General features: G+C 34.5%; 1 protein-coding gene across 2 annotated transcripts in view; it reads right to left on the reverse strand.

Annotated features, from left to right (window-relative positions):
- Nucleotides 1-18,285, reverse strand: part of SLC4A10 (solute carrier family 4 member 10) — a 111,852-nt gene that overhangs the window by 39,683 nt on the left and 53,884 nt on the right. Inside the window, exons 6-7 of one of the 2 annotated variants that reach the window (XM_065751306.1) lie at nt 13,831-14,019; nt 2,682-2,773 (exon numbers count right to left, since the gene is read on the reverse strand). In XM_065751306.1, coding sequence (XP_065607378.1) covers nt 2,682-2,773; nt 13,831-14,019 — 281 coding nt within the window. The remainder of the gene's footprint in view (nt 1-2,681; nt 2,774-13,830; nt 14,020-18,285) is intronic. The other variant, XM_065751307.1, reaches the window with a different exon arrangement.

Consider the following 18,285-nt stretch of genomic DNA (forward strand, 5'->3'; position numbering starts at 1 on the left):
GTGATCAACACCTCACAAAATCAGATCACCATCAAATAAACCTGAAAGGGTGGAGTGCAAATATTTCTTAAAATTACTTGTGACATAAATTATTCTGATGCCCACTCAAATCACAAAATAACACTAGAGTTAAATACAACACGTAAACAGGTTCATTCTGCATCTAATTTTGGCAACTTAGGTCAATTATAGTTGAGAGAAAAAAATAATCTTTTAGGCACACCTAACAATGTGCATTCTGTAAAGTTAATAACATAATGTCTCACATACTACATGCTATAATTATCACTTTAAGGCCTATTAACATACAGAACAAAGGACCAAGATTAACATCTGAAAGAAATACTCACTCCCTTGTCTACAAGTAAGTATTTCCAGACACATTTGCTGTACAATTTATTGATCAGCTTGAGATTCTAAAATCTAAAGGTACTGAACAGGAGGCCTAATTAAAAGTAAATAGATGCATCAAGCTGGGAAAATATGTGCAAAACATCTGCTACCAAACAAAAGCAGAGATAGCCCTGGAGTGTGTTTTGGGCAGTGGTAAAAATTACATCCTTCAAATGCTTTATCTAACTTCACCACCACACTCCACCATTATATTTCTTATTACAAGAATAAGATATAGATAGCTCTCATCACATCTTAATCTTAACCCTAAATTGATCCATATTAATGGCCTGGCACTTAATAGCCTCAGAAATTTCCAATTAAGCACGGAAGTAAATGACTAATGTGGAGTCTGCTCCCCTGCAGGGAAACTCAAGGACTGAAGGATGAGGGAGAGGGCTCCCAGAGAACCAAACATAATTTGAAATGAAGACACATAGTAAATAACCAACACAACTCCTTAGGAAAGCTTTGACCTGCACTAATCAAATTTACTTATAAACAGAGCCAGAAAGCATTCAAAAAACAAATCCATTAATTTTGTGTGTTATTTGAAAAAATCCAGCTCCATTAAGTATAGGGACACAGTTTTGATCCACTAGTGTACTGCTCTACTTTCCTCTGAACCTGTGCATATAATTCACCTTTTAAGAGGAAACTGTACTTTCTGTATGCATCTTCAAAAGGATAAATTGATATATTTGAAGACAGCCAAAAATGTATTTAGATTAGAAGTCTTAATTCATTTCCGCAAACAGAAGTTGTTTCTTTCATATTCCTGACATCCTTGTTGGTATCTAACACTGCTGAGGCTAGCCAAAGATGACACGTTGACTTCTTCTCGTGTAATTTAACTAGGAAGATTTCCAGCTCTACGCAACTAGAGACTGAAGAATTAGATGTTGCAGCCTCCATCCTTGTTTAATACCAAGAGAAAAAAAATACGCAAAAAACCAAAACAGAGCAGCTAGAGAGTGAACTGGGGTTCTCATTCTACAGAACTCAAATAGCGGAAATAACCAAGAAAAGCACTACTGAAAGTCATATCATCTCCCCTAGACTGTTATGAGCTTCAATTCAGTACAGCTTAATTTTGAATTGCAGCTTTATTTATGTTTGGTATTGTTACCTTGATAGTAGAACAACTGCCAGAACAATTATTTTTAGTTAACACTTTTAATATAAACTCCAGCAAAACAAAATCACATATGATTTTCTATATTCTTAATCAAAAATATTTTTAAAGGTTAGTCTGCAATTTTTAATGTCACAATTTATAGTCCTTGCTACCTCTGGAGAAATATGGTACAAAAAACATCCCCAACCCTCTTCCATTCTTCTCACTATCTTTGACAATAAGGTCTGTTCCCCATCTTCATTTCAGCCACATATCATTTCTAATCTGACATGTTCAGTCAAGAAATCAACTGGTGCAAATAACTACTGCTGCTAGGAAATATCTCTGGCACCAGATGGAGCAATCACATAACTCTACTTTTAGCTCAGTTGCAATAACATTAAGATTCAACAGACTCAAAAATGCTGTTCTTCAGAATATTAGTTTAAATTACCTTTATTCACTTCCTCAACCTTTGTTGTATTAACGTGTCAGTTGAAGCCATCTATTCCTGTCAGGTCTGTCATCTGTATCTAATGTGACAGTTTGTTTGATATACATACAGACTCCTTAAATTAGGATTCTCCTTTACATTAATGCTGAGAAGCTGTTTGCTTTTCTTTGCTAACACTGAACTGTCATTGCAATCTCCACTACTGAACAGCTAACATCTTTTGTGAAGTGTACTGAAATATCTTGGCTTGCCAGCAGTATTAAGTTATAGGTTTACAGAAACACATTCTGCTTGAGACATCTGGAATCCACGAGTTCAGGTTATAAAATATGAATGCAAACTACGCTTATTGCTACAAATGCACAAATCTGAAAGGTAAATTCAAATTACAAGAATTTTGAATTATCTTTCTATGGAGACAATTTTCCGTTCATTTGTAAAAACTTCCCCTCCAGCTGTACACCTACTATATTTTTATGCAGTAAATGTATATCCACATTCTTACATTGTCATCTTCTGTTACCAGTAATTTCAAAAAAAAAAAAAAAAAAAAAAAAAAAGGAATACTATTTTTGTTGTTACATACAAAAAAAAAAATTTAAGACTCAAGTAAAAATTGCATTTCACATCTTTTCCCTAACACACACAGATTCAGTTTATTTAAAAGACCTGTTTGGTAATCATGAAGGTCCCTCTGCCACAAGTGAATGTACTTACCTTGCTAAAGTCAACAGTGCTATTTTCTCTGCTCACATCATTTTTGTTTTCAACACAGGCTGGAGTAGATTGTGGGGAAACAATCTGACCTGCTAAAAAAAATACCATTACAGAATACTAACATTCACTTCTATAAATAAAGCAAGATTTAATGAAACAGTTGGGAAAATTAGAAAGGGACATCCTTTCCATATCACGTGTACATGAAACATCTAAATGTGGCATTTCTTTAAATACTTTAATATTCTCAAAAGAGTATTTATGACATGCAGCTAAGAATGGGAGAACATATTACTTAGAAAATATAAAACAATCTAGAATACTGAAAGATAAACTTTCTGTGTCAATTAAAGCTTATGTTTTCTAAGATACTACATATGAATAAAGTCCTGCATATATGTAGGGGTTCTTTTGTTTTGTTTTGATTTTTTAATTAATTTGAAGAGCTGCCAATCTGGGGAAGTATCTGTCTGCAAGATTACTCCTCACTGAATAAAACAGTAGTACTAATATCCATCCATTCTCTCATGAGTATAAAAACATTCTGATTATAATAAATACTATAAAACCAAGCATAAAAGTGGGCTGCTATAAAAAAAAAAACATTACAGAGATTAAGATGATTTCATCTCAGTATTGAACACTGTGACCTTGACACATATAAAACAAATATTTAGGCAAAGACATTTTCAAAAATTGCTGTGTGGATTTAGCACAGTACTCTACAGAAGCTATAAAAATATCTCAGTATGAGAACTGTTTTAACACACCTCAGTCTCTTGTAAGCCACTTTGTAACCAAGTAAATTTTTGCAGCAAAAGCTTAAAACAAAACAAAAAAAAACCAGGATTAAATAACGAATATAGGTTTCAGAAAACATATTTTACTTAATGCTAGCACTACTCCCATGCTCAGCCACACTTACACTGTGAGGCAGGCAGTAGGTCAGCAACACAACCCCCTGGGTTGATGGGCCTTCCTGCCCATCCCTTTACTCTTAATGCTCTCCCTGGCATGACAGGAACCTGCTCATAGCAAAGTATCACAGGAAAAAGAACTAAATGTATGAGCCAACTACCCCATTCTGCTGTAACACATACTGAGGAAGAGTAGAGTCCAACTGGCCTACAATCAGTATCCTGTGCCCAGCATATATTTGTATCCATAGCAAATAAAGTCTCTCATATGACTAAGAATTTATGATGCAAAAACACTGGTTCTGGCAAAAATCAATCTAAACTTAACTAGTAACAAAGACCATATGTTCAAGACATATGACTATAAAGACAATCCTAAGCTAGGCACATTGTTTGGGCAAATCAAAAAGCCATCATGTACCCTCAGCATCTTCATCACACCCATTTGTAGTCCAAGCATGTCCTCAGCCAGTCAGGAAACAGAGTGCTTTGCAGGACCCAGACTGAACAGGACAAGTGACTTACAAGAGAACCTCAACTATGTCCAGAAAACTACAATGTCCAGCTTCTGTGAAAGCTGAGCAGTTCAGTATCCCTCTCTAACTCTGGCCACAAATTTTCAGTATAAACACTTGCTGATAAATGTTTGGTTTTCATGAAAATCAATATTTCATTTTCCACTAGACAGAACTCTCATTCCACAGATCACTTTTTAGACTTGTGAAGCATGCTGATAGCTTAGCAAGAGAAAATTTTCTTTGATTAGAAAGTACAGGCACAGACTGTTTCAAAATTATTTGTAAACATACTATTAAATGTAAATATTTCAATTTTCTCTCAGATTCAGAACAAAGATCAAAACAAGAACAGAAATAAGGGCTTTTGCCAAGGACCATAGTGAATGAACTAAACAGAAAACAACAGGAAAACAGACATGACTATTATGTTAGCCTAGCCAAGCAGCTAAGAATAAGTCAATATTAGAATTTTTATATGGCAAGAATTATGGATTAATTTCAGAAGAAAATGTTACTGCACCTTAAAGAAATATATGTTAAAATAATTTTAAGACTCGTAATTCCTAAAAACAACATGAGTCAACTTCCACAAATTGGAAGCCATCAATTACTAATTATGCAAGATCCTTATAAACAGCCATTCATTTTTTCTGTTTTAGTTAGAACTTAAAATGTCACTGAGTTGTATCATTGTTCCACCATCACCTAAACACTAAGTATACCCATACACTACTCAATACAACTATTTTTTTCTCTATTAAGTTTATAAGGAACATCCTGTAGCAATGTAACTATTAAAACTTCAATATTAATATGCTTTTTGTTCTATTTTGATAATTTCAATAACGTAACAGGGAAAAACAATATTTCAGTAATCCTAAAATACATGCCATAAAATGCACTGGGAATATTTCTACCAGGAAGTCTTAGGTTTACTTAACTCTTACTTTCTTCCTTTTAGAGATTTCTCATTATTCTACAATCTATACCAAAGAAAATATTTGTAATAATTACTCATACTAACATGCACATTATGGTATAAAGATTTTGTGCACAGGAAAGCAAACAAAATAGTAATTTATCATCATTCTATTGCTAATTATGAACTTACACTGATAATTACTCTGGACCCAAAATTTCAAGAAAATGAGAACATGAATATCTACATGGGAGAAAAAAAATCTGACTGTTGGAACATGGACCACTCATTATAAAAGCTGAGGTTTTAATATCATAAGATGTAAAATCATAATTTGAACTGTGAAATGTCCCCTGAGCAATTAAGATTACAATGCTAACTTTTAAATGTTGTGTCCACTTTTCTTTTATTGGGTAAAACCATACATGCTAGGAAACAGCAAGTTGTGAAGTTTATAAGTCACAAACAAGTTGTGAAGTTTATAAGAATAGCATATGTTATTTTTCTGTGCCAACAGAAGACCTCAGACTTTGATTTTCCCATATGCTGGACTAATCTGAAAGAATACAACTTTCATCTTGAGGCAGTAAGAGATGATTAAACAACTGTAACTTCAGACAGCTTTCTGGAACTTGGGATAATGAAGTAATTTTTAAATTTATTTTTTATTTTACTGGATTGAATAACAATCAAAGATATAAGATAGAAAAGATAGCTAGTTTCACTCTCTGTTATCCATATGATAATATGCTGCAGAAACACATATTTGTTATGAAACAATACAATCTGCAAACTAAGAATCTGCAACCTGATCTCCATGTGGTCCTTCAAGAGAAAGTAAGATAAAAAGCAACTATTTTCTGGAGAGATTTTTAACCCTACACATATTTGGATAACTAAACATCCATGTATTTGGCACTTTAAACATGTAGATGCTGAGCTATGGTGACTCTCTCCAGTCAAGAATGGCTGACAGACCAAACCATTTACATACCTGGTAGCCTCCTCTATTCCAGACCTATGAAGCCACAAAGGTGGCTTGAACTTTATTTTGTGTAAAATTTCATGTTGACTTAACAGAGATTTCTTTTAGGTGAATAAGAAATTCTGAATGGAGTAGGTGCACAATTATGCTGATGGCTAGCTAGTGAACACGTGCATCACCATGCCACACTGGTTTTTCTATTCATTATTCAGTTAGCTAATGGATGTTGGCAAGTATGCATATGCTGTACCTTCAGGTGCATTTTAATTTCAGCTGCTGATTGTTTTCTATGAATGAAGGGCACAATTATTGGCACTACAATGGCCCCAGGAAACATCAGACAGTTAAAGGGGGGAGCTGTCACACAACACCTGGACTGAAAAAAAAAAAAAAAAAGAAAAGAAAAAAACCTCAGTACACATTTCCTTCCTGATTTCTACTAAAAGCCCAACAGTCACGACTGCATCAAATCATCCCTGAATTATGGCTATACTAAATTCAAGTTGTCTCCAAATTTTACTTTTATAATATTCAAACATGTCCAAATGAACATCCAAAGCACTACATCCACAACAAACAAATAAATATACAAACAACTATCACCAAACTCCAACCAGGCTTTAAATATCTGCTTTGAAAAACACAACATTGAGTGACACTTAACATGGGCATTCCTATCTTCTGATTTTAAGCCAACCTCGAATTTCGTTGAGGTCATAACTGAGATGGTACACTCATTCTCTGAACTGGCAGTATGTAGACTAAGCTGGAAAGAATGCTGAAGATATAATCCACCCATTTCTTATGAGAGGGCATAAAGGTAGCAGTGTTCTTACTATTTATTTTGTTCTTCCTCATTCTGCTCGTGCCAGTTCCATTTTAATTTTCTCATGTAAAATCTTTATTCATGCATTACATGGCATAAATACTGTTTTGTTTTGTGTAAAAGTATGATGCAATACTTGGAGTACTTATAAAATCTGAGTTTAAAAGCCATGATTTATCCTGCAGTCCATCTACATGAAGCATCTGAAAAACTGCTCTCTTTGAGATTTCATCAGAAAGTTATTTAGATTTTTAAAGTACCAGAGAAATGTATTATCAATGAAATATCTGGCCTACACACAAAATAATTTAAGATCTGACTGATAAATCCACACTAAAATGTGTGTTAAGGTTTATTTAGGGATTAAAATGCCAATATCAGCAGTTTTATTTTTTTTTAATTATATTTTAAATTGGTATATATTTGTGTTGGATTTTCTTTTTCCAGATAACGTGAAATAGCCAGAGCTTTCACTAGAGCCAAAATTCACACAAAAATTATGTCATGCAAAGCCAAGTCACGTAAAATCAGTCAACATAAGGTCCATATTTGATACACTAATGGATATCTGCATTTGCAGATTCAAGACTTTACGTTTTGAGATGATTAGTGATATAAAATAAAAATAAATATCAGTAAATTAATTTCACTTACAATATAGTTTTAGCCTTTAAAATCTAAAGCTTCAGACATTTAACTATGAATATAGTATTTTTTAGTTAAAATACAAGAGGTCTCTAGAACTCTAATGACAAATACCAAGCAATCTATTCAGATTAAAAAGACAGAGTTAATGGAAATAAACTGGATGTATCTGACACACCAAAGGAAATTCAATTGGAAAAATAGTAGTTTATTTTTCTAAACCATATGTATTTCTTCCCATTCAGAAGAAAAAAAAAATCTGATTTGCAAGCCAACTATCACAGTCTTTCGGGCTTTTCACTGTAACTTGTCACCAACTTGCCAAATCTAAATGTATTTGCTGTCCTTTTAGACTAAAATTCAGATCGAAAAGCAGTAAGTTTTCCAAAGTATACATTAAAATTCTAATATAACAGTAGTGATCCCACCTTTGCACAGTGAATTGTATATGTATTTTCAAGTCTCTTGATAAATATCATTTCATATCACACTTCCATTGTGTCTACGTAACTGCAAGTGGCATTTGGTGCTTGATAAAAAAACACAATTTAAGAGGGTAGGGAAGAAATCATTTTACCCATTTTTCTAACACTAGAACTGAATCTCAAAGATAATTCATATGAAGTCATGCACTCAGAACTAAAATGCTGTGATTTGCAATTTTACAAACAGATGCAAGAGAATGAATTTACAAAGAAACGGTATCCAAAATAACTTCCCACCCATTAAAGAATATCATTCCACATAAGCTTCCCATAAATGTGCCACAGCTGCTGACAAAGGTCTGAGGTACTTTTTAATCACAACAGCAAGAAGTTCCATGCTGTCAAGAAATTCAGATGAAGACATGGTTGTACACTCGAAAAGATCTGAAGACCAAGCAGGAATTGGTATTTATACTACCTCCAAACCTTCAGGGAGTTTACAGAACCCAAAGGATAGGAGATGAGGAAGATACAGAGATGAGATGAGCCTGTTAGAGACAGACACAACAAAGACAGAGCAAAATGAAGAAATACGAAGATGAATGATACAGCTTTATACATACAGATTTATACATTTTATCATGGGTAGAAGGAAATATGGAAAAAGAATAAATATCAAATGAAAATGTTTCTGAGTTATATTTTAGTAATTTAAAATCTGTGGATAAAATATTTTCATTAAAATACATACATTTGAAAAGAATACAAAGCAAAAAGTAAAGTGCTAGCTATTTTAAGCTAGAGTTAACTATCAGTGGGCTTGCCCACACTGCAAAGAAAGCAGGAATAACCCATCTGATCCAAAATCACCACTGCTAGAACACTGGTATAAATATGGCATTCACTGAAACCGGCTCCTAAAATGAAGGAACTTGGTCACATTCCTAGAAATGTCTTCCTCCCTTTTCAGGGTGCTCCAAAGTAATGCCTGTCTGTCTCCATATGTACACTGACATCATCTAAATCTCATATGCCATAATCTAGCACTGACATAAGTGCTTGACCTAATGATTAGAACAGATAGGGAAATTGAGTAATGTAAAAAACGCCATTGGAGAACTGGTAATTTAGACTTAATTCAATACTACACCATACTCTTCTTAACCAGATGCCAAGCATAGACTTACACAACTCAGAATGCTCACACTAATGCAAACAATGAAGTCCATATTAGCCAAACATACCAACCAAAATAACTTGAAAAATGCTTGAAAAAGAACCTGTCAAAGCAAATTGCTCCGGTAACTCATTCAGTTCATTCTGAAGACCCTTATTTTAACATGCCACTGATTTATTTCTTCAAGCTCTTTGGCAGTTCAATAAAAAACTTTTTAGAATTTCAGAATTTCTCAAAATCAAACATGATGTGTGGTATAATGGACTTTTTACACTAACAAAGTGTTTGCTCAGATGCCAAAGAGGAAGAAGTTATAGGTGGCATACACATGGAACAGAAAAAATGCACAAGATCATGCTATTATGGATAAAGAACACTTCAACAATGTGCGGGAAAATACAATTTACAAATTCCTAATCCTGTCATACTCCTCCCATTTCTTCAGTTTCATTCAGTAGAAGTTCTGCTAGATCCTAGCATATATATATATACACACACATACTCTTAAGCCTATATTAAAAATTAAAATAGCTAATAAAAAATGGAAATGTGTACATCAAGAAAATTTCCTAACTTAGTTTTTATTGATTCTGCTTCATATACTTAAATTCTGAATTGTAGAACATCTTAGAGAAGTAGAGATGATTACGAAATCATCTTAGCATTCCTGTGCTTCTAGTAGAAAGGTAGTGTGTATTTGCAATTGTCTTTCTTAGGAAAAATAAGAAATTTCTTATTTCTTAGGAAATAGTATTTCTTAGGAATTTTTCAGATATCAGAGTAAAAATCCTATTAATCTCTATAAAAATAGGTTAAATTGCTTTTCAAGTCAAACTTTACACTGATTATTTAATAATGACAAAGATTCCTACTTCAAATCTAGCTTTTAGAGTATTTATGCTAAATTATTGCAACCCACTATTTGGGGTATTTGGTGTCAAATTAGACTTTTAAACAAAAAATATATAGATTTTTGTTGCTCTTATGCCAAATTTGACAGTCATTTTTTTATTGAAACATGAAAAGCAGGCTTTTAATTCTCACAGTTTTGATGCTTAATGAAAAAGTGAAAGTTAAACACAGCATGGCAGCATTACAAATGCATGGTAGATCCCTAGCACTCTGACATCTTACCCCTGCAGAGGATGTGAAGAAAAGCCATTGTAAACAAAAGATAATATTACTAAATACAAAGCAAATTAATTAGATGGTCTGACACACTCTTAAAGAAAGAAAAAATTGGAAGGAGTATATATGTACAACCATCTTCCAGCAAAGATATCACAGTGGACTGACATCAGCACAGTCACATATGGAATTTAAGATCATATCTTCATTTTCAGATTTCATTCTTGAATGTATTGAAATGGAGACAATGATAAACCATCATGGGTAAGAAACTTGAACAAAGAAGGGATACTGCACCCTCAGCTGCACCACAGTCTGCACACCAGCTTCTCTGAACCATTTATTTCACAAATTACAGGCCACTGACATTGTTATCAGATTAACTGTCAACACTAAACATAAATGTAACCAAACTGAGAATTTCCTTACAGCCAGAAATGGTCTATAAATTCCTCTGACTAAACTGAATGTGGAAAATTAAGTGGCCATTCTTAAGGGTGAGCACATCTTTGGGCTATATGTTCATCAGTAGAATCTCCCTACATCTTTAATAAGAAGAGCGAACGGTACCACTACTGTCAACAAAACATGGAACATTCTCTGTATGAACATAATTCTACAAAATGTTTGTGCATAAATAGGTATAAATAGGTGAAAATTATTCCTTGATTGAATTCTACCAGTTTGTACTCAGGAAACAAAGATGTGTCTTACAGCATACTCTTAATAGCATTAGATGTTTATAACTCTTAATTTTGCTTTCTTTTATAAATTTAGCTCATTTTTCATACTTTCACCTGATCCAAAGCTGTACTTTAGCAACTCATTTTTGTATTATTAAGAGAAGCTTGTACACAAATTCCATAGTAATCAGAAAAGAAATATGTAGCTGCAGTGAGCATAACACAGTAGTTGAACTCTAGTATTTGGGTCATGAGGCAATGGCAAAGTGCATGGTCAGAAAACTCAATTCCTACTCTTGATCAAGCTTGTGATGTCATCAAAGTTCCTGAAAGATGAGCATCTCAGCTTAATGTCTACATAATTTACATGCCATTTATTATCGTAAGCTACCCAGTGCAAAGAAATAACTAGCAACATGCCAGAAAAGGCAACAGTCCACGTGCTTCCCATCCCTTTATTCCTGGAGCACTGTGATAATAGTTGCCTCTAAAGCCCATGAAATGCTTACCTGCTGTTGTCTTGAAGAGAAAAAAATGGTTTCTTTTGAAAACTAAAAATTTTGACTGAACATTTATTTTCTAAATATTATGCTAATTTAGTACAATTCAGATAACAAAATATGATTCAAACTTTTCAATATAATAGGTCAATGGATGAAAAGAGAGAAATTTAAAATAAATCAACCCCTTTGATTTATAATAGAGCCATCATCTATTTTGAAGAGATCAACACAGGAGACTCCCTAATTGCATTAGGGCTTTACAGAATGCAAGCAGAAAAGCAGTTCTTCAATCTGATTAGAAGACATCTGTGTCCAAAAAGACTTTTTGGAAAGCTCTGCTGTAATTTAGATAAAAGGCTGAAATATCTTTGTATAAAAGTTCCTACAATTACTTCAACTTGTATTTTTTAATTTAATTTAAATAAAAAACTGTAAATGATTTTTGAACCAGGAGTTCAGAGGCACCTATACAAAAACACATGAATGGGGAATTCAGTTTTTCACCTTTCACAATAAACACAAACTTCTTTCTACTTATAAAATCACTTAACCGTTGAGTATATGAAACTAGTGTTTTTAACATGCTGCCCTGATTCTGATCAGAATCTACTTTGAGAATTAAATAGATATGAAGGTTCACAACAAAATGTAGATAAAATTGAGAAGTTTCTGGAATGAATTGCTGCATCAGTTCCACTAATATGTAGAGAAAGGTACTCAAACTAAGCTGATGATATTTTCAGTTGGCTTTGAGGGGCCTTTGTTATATGAAAATTATTGCAGATAATTTGAGGAGTACAAGTTTCTATCTTTCCTCTCACAGAGAATGAGGAATAGGATTACCTTTCTTTAAAGTGATTACTGAATACCTGTTTAAGGCCATCAGCAAAAGTTGAATCAAATCAATAGAAGTTTTATTTTGAAAGTTGCATTAATGATGGGCAATCATCCAACCTATTTTTACTACTTTGTGTATCCATATACGTAAAAGCTCACATCTCAATAAAATCTATTTTTTCTCTCACTCCTGAAATGATATTTGGGCATGATTAGCACAGTTCTATTTAATATCCTCTTCAGATGAAATTGTGCATTTCCTCTCAGGTCTTACAGTATTCCTCGGGGAAGCAGCTAGATTTAAAAGTACCTATTGGAACTTCACATAGCAGGAAGTGAAACTAATAATATATCCTTGAAACCAAAGGTAATCTTATCTTCATATCAACAGCCCCAGCTTTGCAGACCAAAACTCACTACAATACTCTCACTCTCCTCTCATTCCATGCCTCACAGCATACACATGCCTCTTGCACCCTCTGTGCTATGGCTGCTTCCTCATCCTTCACCCCTCCAGGTGTCAGGTGAGCTCACTACAGTCCTGAACAGAAACACAACAGCAGGATGGTCTGAGAGTTCACTATAACCAAGGCAACTTCTGGAATAAGAGCCAGTAGTTACCATCCAGTGCTGCTCAGACTAAAACATTGTGGGTAATTCTATTGTACTGAATATGGAGGCTCAGTAATTCTGTAGTGCATAATTCCAGAGAGTTAACTGTAAATATGTGCAAAATGTGACTGCAAATTACTTTAGACCTACTTGCTTTTAAGTAAATAAGAGGCATTAAGATCTTTCATGATAGTTATGTATAACAATAAGCTTATAATGACTTCTATAAAAGTAAGAAAAATCTCAATATTTTACTGTAGAACCACTCTGCAGACTTGCTCATTCACTTTCATAAACAATTTTTCAATAAGTGATTTTCTGAAAGAATAATGTACAGCTCACGTTCTCTCTCCAAAGTCTTGAGAATAATTTTCTTTTTAACCCCACAAAGTCAATTACAAAATTTGAAATACTCTGAGCAAAGTGCCAAGCATGTACTCAAGCAGTCCTGCATCAGGGACATCCCACACCAATTACATAGGACAGAATGCCACACTGACAAAGCTAACCTGCTTGCAACACTTGAGCCAGCTCAGCTGGACATCTCTGCACAGTACTGAGTTGTTCTACATATTTGAATTTCATATTCAAACAAGTGTGTAACTAAATGCTTAAGAGTAACCACTCTCACATGTGAAAGCTTCTATTTATATATAGGAACTTTTCAGATCATAATCACTGAAGTTCATAGATTCATAGATACATTAGGTTGGAAAGGACTTACAAGATCATCTAGTCCAGCCATTCCCCTATCACCATCCCTACCCACTGAACGACTAAATCAAATCCCTTAGCACCTCATCTAAACACTTCTTGAACAGCGCTAGGGATGGTGCCTCAACCACCTCCCTAGGCAGGCCATTCCAGTGCCTGACCACTCTTTCAGAGAAAAAACTTCAGGTACAAAGCACAAGAAATACCGTACAGATGGATGTTACTGAAAGTTCAAAATGCAAAATAAAGCAATATATTACCATTTTTATCCATAGAATGTGGCTCAGATTGCTTCTTTCCAATATCAGCAAAAGATCTCACAATCGGGATCCTATTGCTCAGCTTCTTCTGGTTCTGATGGTGATGCTGTTTCAGTAATGCCTCATGCACTCTATGACGAACGTCCTCACTGAGCTGCCCAGAGCCCACCTGCTGGTCCAGAATCATGTCTGAAAAAAAAAAAAAAATGTAAACATAACAAAATAGGGAAAAGACAAAGAACTTTATTTCAAAAAAGTTGCAGTAACAAAAATTAGTACCCTACAAGATTATTAATCAAAAATATCTGTTCCTTTAGCACAAAGTAAGTTATACGTAAATGTGTGACCTTCAGAGAGAAAAAAACTAATTAAAAGAAGGTATTCATGTAACGAGGTCAGTACCTCAAATACTGCAGGAAGTTCCCATGCCAAGGTCACCCATCTAGCTTGGAAATCATTCCTGAAGCATTCCCACACATAATACCTTTAAACCCAGGATTGTGATGCATCTAAGGTGTCTTCTCTCCCACTGGTATCATATTTGCTGCAAAGAACTGTCTCGCTGTGAGAATAAATAACTTTTTGATTCCTTTTATACTTACCACAGGAGATCATAGTCTAGATCTGCTTTTTAAAACTACATTGTTTTTAGTACAGTATTAAAAAAAAAAGAGAGAGAGAGAGATAAGAAGATACAGGAAATAATGAATAGGACCTCTTTCTACTGCCCAACACATATGTCCATGCAAGAAAATCATTATAAAGATGTGTGAGTAAAATTGATCCTTCTGATTAAAAAAAAATCAGTCACTTTTGCAGTTCACTGGCAGAAAATATCCACATATTTACATTCAAAACTATTAACAAAGGGATGCATTGTGTATTTCAATTGGGAAAGAACTGTTGAGAATTCTGTAGGGTTATTTAAATCATTATTTAGGGAAATTCTATTAGCAACAGTAATAATGCATAAGAGAAGAAAAAAATCTGTATCAAAGTAAGTAAAACAGTATTTAAGTACACAATGTACTTGCATATCTATTAGAAGAAACTGCTGCACAAAAGCAGTAATAAAATAAACTGAGTCAAAAGCTTCTTGTCTTGAAAATTCAGACAACTCAGAAGTCTGTGCTGGAGTCAAACCAATGTCTTCCAGTAAACCCAGTGGCAAAGCAAGCAGAGCAAAGAAAATAAAAAACAAAAACAAAACAAAAAAAAAACAGATGCCCTACAGTAGAAACATAATTTGTCAGGTCTCTGATATTTGTCAACCACAAGAGAGAGAATAAAAAGCATTATGTAATTATACACATAGTTTAATCACTAAGTCAAATACACACATCTACATTTAAAAAAAAACAATTTTTTGAAGTTCTCAACATCCACATAACAGTTCATTATGTCATACATAGCTGCATTAAGAGCTGAACTACAACTGCACATTTCACCTAATGTGAAGAGGCTACCAACAGCCCTTTCTGTTGACAAACACAAAAAGACATGGCTAAGTCCACAGACATTGCACAAGCAACAGATGCAACCATAAGAGATGTATGGTACAGAGCTTTCTGATATCATTTGTAACCCTCACCAGCAGCTATATTCTACACAGCATTAGCAAATGAATTGACCAAAAGTTCTCATCTAGGAGTAACACTACCTGGATCCTGTGCCTAAACTAAGACTGTCTGTCTGCAGAGTTCTTCACCTGGGCAGGCAGCTCTGTGATCCCTGACAAGATCAACTGAGTTTTTCTATTATTCAAGACTCTCATGGAAGAAATAGACACATGGTAATAAGAGAGCGCCAGTCAAAAGAAAGGGTGGCACAAATTCAAGATAAAGTCTTCAATAATTTTTATTCAAGAGTGAAGAATAAGAAAATATTTGCAATATAAGAAAAAAAAAACAACCAACGAAAACACCAGATCCAAGAAAAGCATCCATTTTCCTGCCCAACTTTACTGCCTTTTGAGGAACAGGCTCTTATCCCAAAGAATATTATTTTTTAGAAAGGCCTAGTACATTAATATTTACAGTATCAAAACCAGTCCAGTAATTCCTGAGAGATACACACTTCAGAGGAAAAAGTAAATAATCATATAACCTGGGGCATTTGGGCTAAAGCACAAATTAGAAGATCCTAATCTCCATCCTTTTTAATTCTGGTGACAGAAAACAAATTGAACAAGATGTAAAACCAAGTATTACCTTGAGTTGCTCAAAGGCTGCAAAAGAACTAAAACAGGTCTCCTCTAGAACAGTCAAATTTAGAGTTGTGATCATCACCTTTCTTACACATCAGTGGAATTTGACTTCTATACTGTCATTCCTAGAATTACAGTATTTTGCATATTAAATATTAATGTATGTTAAATTTGGAGTATGATGTCAATATTTAAAATGTTCCACTGAAGGACAGAAAATGCCAGGAAAAAGGGAAAAATCATATCCTTATCCTCTTCCTTGCCAAGATGCTCTGCCAGATTCTCTAAATCAGATAACCTCTGTAGGGAGGTAGCAGTGTTCGCTAATGCAGTAACTAATCATTTGTATCTCCTTGCAAACTGAGAACAAAGTGGCTTACCTTGAGTTGCCATTTTTGATAAATTCCTGCTTACTTCAGCATGTCTGTCACAAGTGAAAGTGGCAGAGAGAAAAGACCAACAACTTCAGAGCACTGTATCTTACTTGTATAAGAGCATCATTATACAGACTTTCCAAGCTTTTTATGCTAAGCAACAAATAGATGTTTTTTCAGTAAGGAATCTTGACTTATAATTAATACATTTCTTAAGTTTTTAAAGACAGACATTCTTCTTGCCCTAGTTGTTTAAAAAAGATACAAAAGAAATTGGCAGTTCATAAAATTTCAACAACACATTCCCTGTTAAAGTACTTCATTTACATAAAACATATCTACCTGTAAATTTATTTTCAGGCCAAACTGAAGCAAGTTATTGTACTAACTCCAACATAACTCCTCATCACATGTGAACAAATTACCAAGGCTGTGAATTAAAGCATCAGGGGTGCAGAACTTCAAATTAGTTCAATTACAGGATGGCACCCATGTACAAGCCCAGCACAGGAAACCACATCCATCCTATCCCTACAGTCAGGTTGGCAAAGACATGTGAGCAGGTTGGCTACTTTCACTCACCACAGAGATGACTATTACAAAGCAACCTCCTTGCAGAGCGTGCTGCTGTACAAGCACACGCAGCTTGAGCCATGTGGTGCCATCCCAGATCCAAGAAAAGGTGAGAAAGATAACACTGGAGTAAAAGTCTCTGTTTCTCTAGGTCCACAGCATGCCCATCAGGTCACAAGAATACTTAGGCAACTCCCAGATAAAACACAAAGTAAATGTATAGAATAAGGTGAACTTCATTTGCAATAAAAAAACCATTAAAGTTGAAGTAGCATCTAACAGAAAAGCTACACTGAATCTATTTTCTGCAGCAATGTGTAAACAAACAAGACCTGGAGATCTTATTTTTGAGCTGTATACCAGACAAAAAGACAAGTGTTGAATTCCTGTGCCTGTAATCTGATATAGATTGCTACTGACAGTTTACAGTAGGAGAAACTGAACTCAGTGTATAACTGTGTGAGTTTCCTGGTATTTACACCCCTCAATCTTCCAAATTTTATAAGGCAATTGCAGGACAAAATAAGAGATTAACGATTGGAAGGAAAAAGAAAAAGAAGAAAATACATGAACCTTTCTGTATGTCATGACTGCAATGACAGCTGACTACAAGATCTAATTTAAAAGCCAAGGTTTGTGTGTTTTGTGCTTGTCTTCCTTTTCTTAAAAGATGAGGAGAGGAAACACCAGCAACCATAAACTGCTGCTTTATGCAGAACATGCAGATGAAATGCTGTCTTACATCCTAACCTGTCATTAACCTGAAACCTATTACACATTTCTCTAGTGCATCAGGCACTATGATCCAAGACCTGATTCTGGTGTTTACAACAGTGATTATAAATGAGCTATCTAAGCCAGCAGACTTAGGCTGTTCATCCAAAGAAGTAAAGTGTTCCACTGCACTGAGTGCCAGATTCAATTTTCAGCTGTACCTGAATTTGCTTCATTCAACTTCTCAGCTAAATAGAAAAGGAAAGAGAGACAGTGACAAATGTCTGTTTTTCAAAGTAAGAGTCTCCAACTTGAAGAGCAAGGGCTAGCATGTTTGCAAAACATTGAACAGTAGACAAGGCTAATATTTTCAGCTTGAAGCTCAGACAGCAAGAAATGTTAACACAGAGCTATTCTAACATCCCACAGTGGATGCTACCAAAAGAACACTGCAGGTCCCATAGGACAAGGATCTCTATTATAGAACAAGAGCTATGAGTGACATTTGTTCCATATATACAGAAAATGATAACTGAGATTGACGTGTGCAATGTAAAAAATTCCCAAACTTGTGGTTGACATGGGAGA

This window comes from Cyrtonyx montezumae, unplaced genomic scaffold (genome assembly GCF_038088225.1).
Source record: "Cyrtonyx montezumae isolate F1298 unplaced genomic scaffold, pur_monq_1.0 scaffold_7, whole genome shotgun sequence".
NCBI classification, from domain to species: domain Eukaryota; kingdom Metazoa; phylum Chordata; class Aves; order Galliformes; family Odontophoridae; genus Cyrtonyx; species Cyrtonyx montezumae.